The following is a 12,752-nucleotide window of genomic DNA, read 5'->3' as shown; positions in this document are numbered from 1 at the left end:
TTAGGGGTTAGGGGTTAGGGTTCCTCAATCATTTGGCCGGGGTGGAGGAAACACTTCTCTTCTGGCTTGACTTCCTAGAGAAGAGAAACACAGCAGATCTCACTTCCCATACTCTTCTGTTTTTGACCCAAATGTCATCATCATTATTATTATTATATCATACAGTATTTGAAAACAGTAAGAGCCTACCAAATTGATTTAGTCTGAAATTGTGTTTTGAATTACGAGATAGTTATTATAGTATATATCTGTCATACTAATAAGGCAGCTTTCACATCAGGGACCCAGGGACTGATCTGAGTACATACTAAAGTTACTAAAGTCCTTTTTGATTACTGGCTCAGTGAACCCAACACTCCATCGTATTGGCTTGAGATTTTGCGATTGGCGTGCTTTTATACACTGCATTGACAACTTAAACCTATGAAAAGTGTACTCTTCTTCTTCTTACTGGTGTTAAGTGGTGGGTCCGAAATCGGGGGCGGGGGGGGGGGGCGATCGTAATCGGAATAAATCAATCGTACCTTTTATAAAGCCCTTTGGGAACTCACTGTCTGTTTCAAGATATTTAGAGATAGTGTTTGGTAGATGTTTACATTTACATTTTGGGCATTTCACTTTTATACAAAGCGACTTACAAGTACATTTGCCATAAGAAAGTGAAACTATATATCGCTGTCGGTATAGTACAGATGTTCATAGAACCAAGGGAAAGCACAAACAATCGCTAGGTTAACCCATTCCCCGTATACAGCAACAATAGCTAGCTAATGCAGATGCTACACAATTAAAGGGGACATATTATACCACCAGGTGTGAGTGTGATTAGCCATTACAAGCCGTTTTGATAAAATACAACGCACATTAAGTGCGTACATTAAGTACCAGGACATACAACATACAATAGTGGGAGGGGGGGGGACTGTATGGCTATGCAGAGTCTAGGTGAACTCTGAACTGAACAGGTGAGTTTTGAGTCTTTTGCGGTTCAAAAGAAGTTGACCTCTGACATGGCTGAACACTGACCTGGGCTGCTGGCTGGTAGTCGTAGAATGGGAGCCAACCTTGGAACCCCTGGAGGTCTGGTTCTGCCGGGGCACCAGACCCAGGTCCCCAGGCCTATAGTGGGTCTGGGGCTGATCGGACGTGGGGGCCGGGGTCTGCTCTGGGGTCCTGTGGCAGTCCGCCCTGAGCCATGCAGCTCTATTCAAGACGGCCAAGAGCTTCTGCATGTTCTGGTTCCTGCGGACCACAGCCTGCACCTCCTCCTCCTGCTTCTCACACTCCAGCTGCTCCTCCCCCTCCTCGCTCCTCTCATCCTGAGCAGGACACAAAGGGATTCATCATATTCATTGACCAATCCTGCCTTCAGGTCACACCCATCCCCAAATGAACTGATAGTCAATAGCTCTGCTGACTCGGACATCGGCCAATCTAGTGTAAAGCACTCAGTGGCATTGTTTTAAAGGGCTCATGTCATGCCACCAGGTGTGGGTGTGATTAGCTGGTATAAGCCGTTTGGCACAGGGAAGGAATGATTTTTATAGTGACAACCGGGTGGGTCCACCCAGATATATGAAGGATAGATGAGCAACGTTTGCTACAGTCCACTGGGTAGGCTGGTAGACTGATCTATCCAGCGTACGTCTAGGTGGACACGCCCACTTGTGATCTTGTCTCTATGAAAATCATTCCTTCCCTGTGCCTGGTGGCATGACACGAGCCCTTTAAAGCCCACACACTTATTCATCTGACAGCTGCTTGCTGCGTAGCTTCAAGTGCACCACACCCACCACCGCCCCAGCTCCACCCTGTAGCCTCCCTTTAGCCCGTGAGACGTGGTTTGAGAGGGCGGGGGGGCATATAATGTGGCCTTTTAAGCATTCAAAATGTGATTAAGGGCTATACAAACTAAGGTGCTTGATGTTGCTGCCGGCTCTGTTCTCCAATGGTTGATTGCCTGCTTTGCTCCATGCCCATTCATTCCCAAAACAGAACCAAACCCCCCAAACATACCGTCAGTGCCTGTCTGAGCGCCATGGCAGCCTCGCTCAGGATGACCTCTGTCTGGCCCCGCCTCCGCCGCTCCTCATCTAGCTCCGCCCCCAGGCGCTTCGCCGTCATTGCGTCCTTCCGGCCTCGCTCCAGAACCAGCTCATGCTCCTTCCTATCCATAAGAACACTATAGTATCATTTGGGGTTTTCATGAGCTGTAATCCATAAACATCAAGATTAATACAAATAAAGGCTTGAAATATTATATATGGAATGAATCTATGTAATATATGAGTTTCACTTTTTATTATTTTTTATTGAAATTAATTAACTTTTCCACAATATTTTGTGGAATTTGGAGAACCTTAGCAACAACAATAAGTACGGTCTATAATCAATCCTCTTGTTGTGGGCATATAGTGTCTACTAGGCTCCATGTCATGTCAGAAGATGCAACAACATCGGTGCGCTGCACATAGCATTTCTTTGCTAGGTATATATAAAAGGTATTGTCTTCCGTTTCTTACTCAACCCACCAGACCACAGACTCTCTCTGTTCAGCCACATCCTGATTTACAAATTAAGTACTGGAACATTATTACAGGATACCGCAGGTATGGGGTGCAGGGGGTATAGATTCCAGGGTTATAGGGTACACAGGTCTAGATGACAGGGTTTTAGGGTGAAGGGGGTATAGATGACAGGGTTTTAGGGTGAAGGGGGTATAGATGACAGGGTTATAGGGAAAAGGGGGTATAGATAAAAGGGTTATAGGGTGAAGGGGGTATAGATGACATGGTTATAGGGTACACAGGTATAGATGACAGGGTTCTAGGGTAAAGGGGGTATAAATGAGAGGGTTATAGGGTACACAGGTATAGATGACAGGGTTCTAGGGTAAAGGGGGTATAAATGAGAGGGTTATAGGGTGAAGGGGGTATAGATGAGAGGGTTATAGGGTACACGGGTATAGATCACCGGGTTATAGGGTGAAGGGGGTATAGATTCCAGGGTTCTAGGGTGCAGGGGGAATAGATGACAGGGTTCTAGGGTAAAGGGGGTATAGGGCGTACCTGAGGGCTTGAGCCTCAGCCAGCAGCAGGGTGTGTCGAGTCTGTATCTGCTGCAGGCGCTGGCAGACGGAGGCCTGCTCCTTCAGCTCCACCCCCAGCTGCTCACACTTGTCAGTCAACTGCCTTATCACCTGGGGGGAGGGGATGAGTGTCATGTTGTTTGGTTTAATGTATTGTTAATTGGTATACTGGTTTGTATACTACACTGTTTGAAGCAGTGGCGATTTCGACTGCAAGGGAAGCTCAGCTTCCCCTAAAATTTCAAAAATTAAATGGTCATATATATACTGTTGTGTTAACATTTCATTGACTAAAAATGCGTTAGAACATGTCCATCTCGAAGACGAGTTTGTTCAGAATCAGCTGCTTATTGCAGGTCGACTGACTCAATTTCCATCTCATACATTCCCGTAGCGTCACAGTGAATTTGCCTGTTGAAGCTCAGCGTCCATCCACTTCAATGGGGCTGCATAGAACAGCTTTTTTTAGTGCGTCGAAAGTCGACGGTCATTGGATAATGCTGTGATTATGTCCCTCCCACGGACGCTCAGCGTCTCTGGGGGTGAATGGAGGAGTGGGCTGGCCTGGACTGGTTTGAAGTATAGTGATCGCAATCATGGCCAGCTTTTTACCCATGGGTCGTGGGGGCTATAATCCATGGCCCTATATTTCAACTTTTTAATAACAAGACATGGCATAAAGATTTGCATTGCGTTTCCCTTCTCCGTAGAGGAGTGTGTGTTAGCGGTGGGAGAGGTGCTCCGCCACGGTTGAAGACCAGACCATACTCTAGAGAATGTACAGGCAGTACGTGTTGTTCTAGGCCTGAGATCACATTGTTTAGTAAAGAGGCTGCTGGTCCTGTGAGAGACAGCATCGTCTACTGATGCTACAGGAGTATAGTGCTGGTCCTGTGGGTCCAGAGAGGGACAGAGGGTCCAGAGGCAGCCTCAGTAGTGCTGGTCCTGCTTTGCTGAACCAAGACGACTGTTGGACTTGATTTGAGTCTTCATTACATGGCTACCCCATGGACCTATAACGAATGGACACCGGATTCATTCCTATGGAAACTGCTCAGTGGCGCAGGGCAACATCAAGGACAGAATTGCTTCCGCATCATGGGAGCCTAGCCACGCCCCAGTGCATGACGTTCCAGATGTAGAAATATTCTCGTTCTCTAGCATTGTTAGCATTGTAGCATCATAAGCGAGAGGTCTGAGCGAGGACAGTGTCATTGTTTAACGACCATGGAAGTATAAGTTACTAACCCCCCCGATGATTCACTATATGTGATACTATACGTGCACTGAGCCCTCTCGGAGGCCCGGTCGAAACAACATTTTTTTCACTACGACTCCTTTCAGCTGCCCACCCCTCCTTCTCCGGCTAATCTTTTGAAAGAGAAAATTTACATTTTAATAGTACATGGTCCAAAGATAATTATGAGCCTTTGATTGATATCCAGAGAAAATTTGCGGAGACACATATATATCTACTTCTGGGCCCCATGATTTGAGGGACCTGTCCACAGCCCGCTAAAAAACTGCAATACCAGGCGTGGCCACTGAGCACTGGTGGATTGCGGAAGTTGGCACTGCTCCTGGGGGCCTGGGCTACCCGCTTGAAGGTGTGTCTTTAACTGACACAACATCACACTCAGGGGCGGAGTGGCCGTCGGGACGATCGGGAGTTTTCCCGGTCGGCCGGTCGGCCATCGAGGTCAGGTGGACCAGCCCACATTTAATGTGAGCTGCCGCGAGACGTGTGTAAGCCGGGCCTATGCGTTATACATCATTATTCTACTTCAGCGCTCGTCCGCGACCCCCCCCCCGTCAACAATCGCGACCGTAACAGCGCTCGTCCACAATCCCCCCCCCCGTCAACAATCGCGATCACTACGCCACTGGGCTGGTGGTGGGCCGGTGGTGGGCTGGGCTGGGCCGGTCAGAATTCTCCCGGTGGCTTTTAGTGCCCCACTCCGCCCCTGATCACACTTATATGTATTTAGGTAATTTAATTTGTTTAGCTATATCCTCGATGATGAATTCAGGTTGACGTTCAATAGGCGATTTTTTTTTTTATGTGTCTTGTTTACACGTTGGACAATGGATCACACATATTACGTTGAACATAAATATCAGCAATCTAATATGTGCGAAATATTGTCCAATGTCCATTCTTTTCAAGACTAAAATAAATAAATAAAAATATTTCTACAATCTATTTTTCAGGCCTATATAGATACAAGAACAAGCAAAGGATGACAAATGTGGAGAACTCTAACCATACTCTGCTTACATGATGATCCGTCTCAGACACAAGAACGTCTGTCTCACTCTCTCTCTCTCCTCCTATCTGTCTGTGTGTCTCTCCCCCTCTCTGTCTTTCTTTGTGTCTCACTCTCTCTCCTCCCATCTCAGTGTGTCTCTCACCCCGAGGTTGCTCTGATTCTTATGGCTGAGGTCTCTCATCAGGGGCTGAATGAGCTGGTCCTTCCTGCGGGAGAGGGTCTCTGAGTCCCTGAGGGTCTTGTTCTCCCGGACCAGGACCTGGTTCTGCTCGGCCAGGTGGGCCAGCTCCTCCTGCAGCGCCTCCCTCTCCCCCAGACACTGAGCCACGTCCGCCGAGACGTCGCGTTGGGCCTGCAGCCGGAGCTCCACTGCAGCCTGCTTCATGTGCTCTGCATGCTTGGTTTTCCCCCTGGAGAACATTAATATAATATACTTTGGTCTAATATAGTATAATAACAATAATAATATAGTAAGTCTCGGGGCCAAAACCCAGAGGATGACCAACAGTTTTTTCCGCCAAGCAGTCAGGCTCCTGGAGGAATCCACCACCCCCAAACCAACCCCACGCACACTACAACAACAGATTATTTAAATACATATTTCTGTAATCTGCACAACATTTTTGCACCACAATCAAATGTGACTGGTACCACTACCACTTCTGCAACATATTTTTACTTATCTTTATTTACTTTATCTTGTATTGTTGCTGCTATGTGGCTGTTGAGGAACCAAGCCTTAGAATTGTACTCTTGTGTTCTTTAGATGTATACTACAATAAGATGTAATAAAAGTCATTCTGATTCTATACTACTATGTAGCCCGCTGCCTTCCCCACACGGTCCACATGCTGCCCCCTAACCTATACAACAATAATACATTATAATATGCTGTAATATACTATAACATAGTTTATACTTATATAGTGTATTACAATATAGTATACTGCAATATACCATTATACTGCAACCTTCCGAGCGCAGTAAGCACGGTCCATCTTTAACCTGTACAACAATAACATATATTACACTGTAATATGCTGAGATATTTTAAGGTTAAGGCTATACTAATATAATACATCTAATACAAAATATTATACCATAATATATCTAAGATAGTATAGATTATACTTACAAATATGATAAATTCAATATCGTATTATAATACTTATACAATAGATATACAATATACTACTACACTCAATATCATATAGCAAATATAGTAATATTATAGTATACTAGTGTACTATCTAATATAGTAGCATTATATTAATACTAATACAAGTGTAATGCACCTAGCTTGTTCCAGAGCAGCTTCCATATGCAGCTCATAAAGTTGGTTGTGGTGCGCCTCCTTCTCATTGGCTAACTGTTTCTCCAGGGAGGATAAATCTGACATCAATCTCTCCTTCTGCTCCCCAAACTCTTCTAGAGATGCTAGCTTTCCCGCTGGAGGAGGAGGAGAGAAGAGAGGAGGGAAGGAGAACGGAGACGGACAAAGGAGAGGAGGGATGTGGAGAGAGGGGACAGGAGCGCAGAGAGGAGGACAGGGGAAGGAGGAGAGGAAGGAGAGGAGGAGTAGAAGGGAGGAGGAGAGGAGGGAGAAGAGGAGAGGAGAGGAGGAAAGGAGGTGAGGAATGGAAGAGGAGAGGGGGTTGGAGGAGAGGAGGAGTAGAAGGGAGGAGGAGTGGAGGAGTGGAGGGGAGGAGGAGAGAGAGAAGAGGGTTAGCTGAACTGCTGAAACAAGCAGTTCATTCACCCCTGGAATAAACCAGTGCCTTTTATACCTCAGATGGTCTTCTCATTACAGGTAGGCCTAAGGCATGTTATAATGGTACCTGTGATGTTTTCACATACATATCCTGTCCATAGGGCAAGGTGATCATTCAAATATCAATAGAATATAGCAGGTGATCAATAAAACTTCACAGGTGATCAATAAGATATTACAGATGATAAATAAAATCTAGAAATATGACCGATGATCAATCAAATATCAGAGGTCATCAATGAAATATCACAGTTGAAGGGTATCAACAAACCCACCCAGCATCATGTTCTCAGAGGAGAGCTTCTCGCTCTTCTCCTGGTGCTCCTGTTGGAGCTGACTGAGTCGGAGTTCCAGGGAGCGATTTCTCTCCTCCCAGGCGTGTTGTTCAGACTCCCGCCGTGCCGCGCCTCCCGCCAACTCCTCCTCCAGCTGGGCAACGGAGCGCTTCAGGTACTGGACCACGTCCGTCATCTCCTGCTCCAGCTGGGAGTAGCGCAAGGAGGAGTCCGCCTTCTGCACCCCCGCTTCATCGCACTTCCGTTGATACCTGAAGGACGACAGCATTATGAATCTATGATATGAATGTTAATGTAAAAACATGAGTAGACCTACATTTCTAGCACTGTGTCGCCATGTGGGACCAGGCCATGGAAAGGAAATGTGTGCCTTGTAAAATATTTGTTTAGAAGTCTAAAGAAGTAAAGTAAAAGCAGTAACTCTTTCCTACCTCTCCACCTGGCCCTCTAGACTCTAGAGCACTAAGGTTATTACCTCTCCACCTGGCCCTCTAGACTCTAGAGCACTAAGGTTATTACCTCTCCACCTGGCCCTCCAGAGCTCGGACCTGCAGCCGGTAGAAGCCGTCGTCTCGTTCAGACCTCTCCCTCGGGGCCGCGCTGACGTTACTTTTCTTTTGTGGCTTTTCTCCGTCTTTTCTATCATTCCTTTTCGACATGTTTAGCTTTTTCAGCGTGCGTGTCTGGGTGAGGGAACTTTTAGTGAGCTTAGTTACAGAGTAGCCTAACCAAAACACACGCGTTACTAAGAGATGACGCACCACACTGGAAAAGCAGAACCAGATTTAAGCCATGTTTATATAAAAATACTTGATCATGATAATAACAATAGTAATGCAACAATACTAATAGTAATCCATATTATTATTATATTGTTAATGAATGTTATCATTCATAAACATCGTGAAAGAGAAGGCAGAACACGGCTCCATTCAGAGTGTTGAGTGGTGTCCGAGCATGCGCAGTAGATCCCTCCGGTGTCGGCTGAGAGACGCGCAGAGCGTAGTGAAGCCAGGACGCCGACACTGCGATGAAGACCGTAGGAACACCGTTGTCTTGGTTCAAAATAAACCAGTATTAATAGTAGTTTTCGGATCAATGTGAACGACGATCAAGATGAAAAAAGTTGATCACTTAACGCCCATTATATGGACTTCGGTGAACATAAATAGCCTTCTATTGGCTGTAAAGTTTCAAATAAATTACGATTACGTTTGTTTAAACGGATCCTTTTTAAAATATAATATCTTGTTAGTGATTGCATTAAAGCATTTTATCATATGTATATTGGGCACTATGTGTGCGTGTGTGCGAGGGTGCATGTGCATTTATGTGTGTTCTGTAGCCTCTCGTTCTCTCCATCTCTACAGACAGAACTAGCAGTTATTGACTCATCTTTGTCCTTCAAGCCCAAATACTAATGTTTTTTTCAACACAAACACACACACACACACACACACACACACACACACACACACACACACACACACACACTTTTTCTCTGTCTGTTTCTCTTTCCATTCGTGTCTGTGTGTTTGTCTTTGTACCGTACAATACAACTGTTTAGCCTACTATTAGTGCTACGTGTGAACGAATCTCCCAGTCACACCCTTTCACTCCCTCTCACTCATCTGTAAACTGTTCATGACTGACAACCCTATTTTCTCTCCCCCCCTCTCTAGTTACATTTATCCCCACAAAAGATACTGTGGCAGCTGTCAATATGAACAGATTTATTTAGGCAAGTCACACAGGTAAGTTAAATGGCGATTTCTCTAAGACTGCAAGGGAAGTTCGGCTTCCCCTAAGGTCAAATATATGGTCAAATATATACTGTTGTGTTCATTGACTAAAAATGTGTTAGAACACGTCCATCTCGAAGATGAGTTCGTTCAGAATCAGCTGCTTATTGCAGGTCGACTGACTTGATTTCTTTCTCATACATAAATAAATGTACAATTTATATGATGTAGGCCAATAATGAGCTTCCCCTCTTTGAAAGACCAGCTGCCGCCACTGGTTACATTATATGTTTGTTTCACACAATTTAATTTAGAATCCATTTATTAACAATCCCTTTGAAGGAACGCCTGTTAGAATGAACACATTATTCCTGCTTGCCTTTACTCCTGCGCACCATCCAGCGCCATAAGAACCTGAGTGTAGCGCCGGAGATGAGCAGGAACAGCAGCAGAACCGACAGGAGGAACAGGGCCACGTCCACGCAGTAGTACTGAACTGTTGACATCTTGTAGGAGTCCGTTCTGAGGTGTGGCACCCCCTTGTGTCTCATCACAAACTCTATCCAGAACATGGCTCTCTCCAGGGGCTTGGTGGGCTGGTCTCTGTGCAGTGCCGACAGGCGCTGCATCTTGTCCCGGTAGGACGGCTGGTAGAGCACCTCCTTCAGGGCCGACAGGAAGCTGTCTCTGTTCACCGTGCTGAGTTCCAGCACCTTGGCCACGCCTCTGGCTCTCACCCTGGAGAAGTTGTCCAGCTGGTCGAACATTAGCGGCAGGCCCACCAGAGGCACCCCGTGGTAGATGGCCTCCTGGATGCCATTGGTCCCTCCGTGTGCCACAAAAAGTCTGGTGCTTGGGTGGCCGAGGAGGTCGTTCTGGGGCAGCCAGTCCAGCAGCAGGGTGTTGTTACCCACGGTGGATGGCCTTTTGCCGGTGTGCCGCCACACCACCTTCTGGGGAAGCTCAGCGAATGCTGCGGCGATGTCCTCCATCAGTTCCTCAGGCAGCCCTCCCACCAGCGTCCCCAGGGACATGACGATGACGCCGTGCTCCCCCGCACTCTGGACGAATGCCTCCAGGTCTGGGGAGAGGGGCTTGGAGGGCTTGCACTGGAAGCCGGCCATGTAGACGATGTTGGGCATGGTCGGCCGAGGGAACTCAAAGGTAAAGTCAGTCCTCATCAGCCAGATGTCTGCGGCCTGGAACAGCTCCATGTAGTGCACGCCGAAGTAGCGCTGCACCAGGGGCCTGTAGTTTGGGTCACACATCAAGGCGACCTGTAGCTGGATGAATAGATGGAAGAGGGTGTTTCTGATTCGCTGGGTGAAGCTCATCACGTCCGTCAGCTCTGCCCCTGTGGTGGGAACATAGGAGAGGGGGCTGGGGGCTATTGCTCCATGGGCCTCCCCCTGGAGGGTCCACCTGGCATTGAGGACCAGAGGGAGACCCAGACGTCGGGCCAGCAGCACGCCGGTCCCCATGGCCGGGTCTGTCAGAACAAGCTCGTACCCTGCCTCTTGGAAGCTCTGCATCAGCTCCCCGTCTTCAAAGATTAGCTCAATCAAGTTGACGGTTGCCAAGTGAAACTTGTGGAACATGAATAACTTCTCCACCTCCAAGGACATGCGGTGCCACACAGATCCCCCAGTACGCCGCAGGGTGATGATGCGGGCCGCCATTGAACCAATGTCTTCCTCGTTGAAGCCACCAGAGAAGTTGACTGTGACGGTGCGGTAGTGAGGAGAGTCTGCCTTGATGTACCAGGCGTCTTTGGGCCGCAGCACTGTGATTTCATGACCTCTGGAGTGCAGCTCCTCCACCAGCACCTTCATGTTGATCCAGTGGCTCCCATCGACTGGGACGACTAGGACCTTTCCGCCGTCGACAGGGCCCACGTAACAGAGCAACACGGCCAGTAGCACCCCAGGGAGCATGGTGGAGACGGTGGAAGAAGAGGTGGTTTTTCCGAGCTGGGTGGTGGTTAAGGTGGTGATGGAGCTAAATGATTGGGTTGGTGGTGGTAGAGGACGAGGTGGTGGTGAATGGTGGGTGTCGATGGAAGTGGTGGTACTGGGAGCTCGTGGAAGGGGTGGTGATGGTGTTAGATGTGGTGGTGATGGTGGCTGGTGGGTGTGGATCGAGGTGGTGGTACTGGGATTGAGGGGGTTGGTGGTGGTTGAGGGGGTAGCGATGGTGGAGGTCTGCGGGGGCAGAAACCATGAAACATCAATACTGACAGCACTACCACAGGCATGTTAATACTTTAACTGGAATATATATTAATACGCAGGTCATGTACGGCCTACTGTAATGATTCTGTGGATGGTAGTTTGGCCCTCTGCCTGCAGAATGCAAATGTTCACACAGGGACAGTAGATTAGGCTTTTACGTAAGTTCTGAGCTGTGTGACTGTGCTCTCAAACAATGCAGACTCCTACCAAACCTATTCTCTCTGAAGAATGCAGCACTGGAGGTATTATAACGGGGCACCCCTCCCTGCAGGCTGAAGCTTACCTTACAGCCCCTTGTCCAGGGGGCGGGGGGGCCTGTCTGTGCAGAACAGAGAGCCCTGCCTCCTACCCCCCCCTTCACATGATTAAAATAACTGACATATCACTACACGTCCACAAAAAATAACTTCTGCAGATGTATCTTCTAGATCAGAAACGTTAAATTAATATTCATAATGTTTTGTTCGATATTTTTGCTAATTTGCGGTGAGGAGGAGAACCTTACTGTTTGTTGCACCATATGACTGGGAGGCTAAGTTGGAGAGGTAGGATAACTGTTTGTACTGGCTTCTTGCTGTTTTCTACATTTGAGTACTGGCTTCTTGTGGTATTCTACATTTGAGTACTGGCTTCTTGTTGTATTATAATTCTAGATTTGAAGACATCAGAAGTCCTACAGGTTTAAGAGTGACTGGTGAGTTCACTGTGTTCACCATGGGCACAGAACACCATACGATCTTTGTCCAGCCAGAGACTTAAGATGGGTTCTTGATTCATCCCAGGAGGGATGAAGAGGTGGTGGTGGATGGTGGGTGTCGATGGAAGTTGTGGTACTGGGAGCTCGTGGAAGGGGTGGTGGTGGTAGATGTGGTGGTGATGGTGGGCGGTGGGTGTTGATGGAGGTGGTATTGAGGTGGGATTGAGGGGGTTGGTGGTGGTTGAGGGGGTAGCGATGGTGGAGGTCTACGGGGGCAGAAACCATGAAACATCAATACTGACAGCACTACCACAACCATGTTAATACTTTAACTTTTAATACTTTGGAATATATATTAATACGCAGGTCATGTACGGCCTACTGTAATGATTCTGTGAATGGTAGTTTGCGCCCTCTCCCTGCAGAGTGCAGTAGTTCACACAGGGACAGTAGGCTTTTTTACGTACGTTCTGAGCTGTGTGACTGTACTCTCAAACAATGCAGACTCCTACCAAACCTATTGTCACGAATCCTTACTTAGTGGTTATGATTAACTTAGGGACTCATGCTGTAGAGTTTACTGTTTAATATTTCGGCTCGAAGTCATACATGGACATAACATGTGACTTCAACACATAGGTCAATAACCTTTTAACT

The 12,752-nt window shown here is 47.3% G+C and overlaps 1 protein-coding gene and 1 pseudogene across 2 annotated transcripts; both read right to left on the bottom strand.

Moving 5' to 3' along the window:
• Window positions 1-1,774: 1,774 nt before the first annotated feature.
• Window positions 1,775-8,084, bottom strand: LOC311344002 (cilia- and flagella-associated protein 157-like; the record flags this gene model as incomplete). The annotated part of the gene is made up of 8 exons (XM_084468944.1): window positions 1,775-1,822; window positions 2,017-2,167; window positions 2,806-2,826; window positions 3,069-3,199; window positions 5,501-5,768; window positions 6,654-6,807; window positions 7,405-7,676; window positions 7,945-8,084. The coding sequence occupies 8 exons, from the start codon at window positions 8,082-8,084 to the stop codon at window positions 1,775-1,777; spliced, it is 1,185 nt and encodes a 394-aa protein (XP_084325070.1).
• Window positions 8,085-9,532: 1,448 nt separating this feature from the next.
• Window positions 9,533-11,101, bottom strand: LOC311342881 (UDP-glucuronosyltransferase 2A1 pseudogene; annotated as a pseudogene). Its single transcript has one exon. The product of its transcript is annotated as a UDP-glucuronosyltransferase 2A1 pseudogene (transcript).
• Window positions 11,102-12,752: the final 1,651 nt, after the last annotated feature.

The sequence above is a fragment of the Micromesistius poutassou genome (assembly GCF_964030765.1).
Source record: "Micromesistius poutassou genome assembly, chromosome: 5".
Taxonomy (NCBI): Eukaryota; Metazoa; Chordata; class Actinopteri; order Gadiformes; family Gadidae; genus Micromesistius; species Micromesistius poutassou.
Note: the sequence above shows the minus strand (reverse complement) of the source record. Positions and strands in the feature narration are given on the sequence as shown.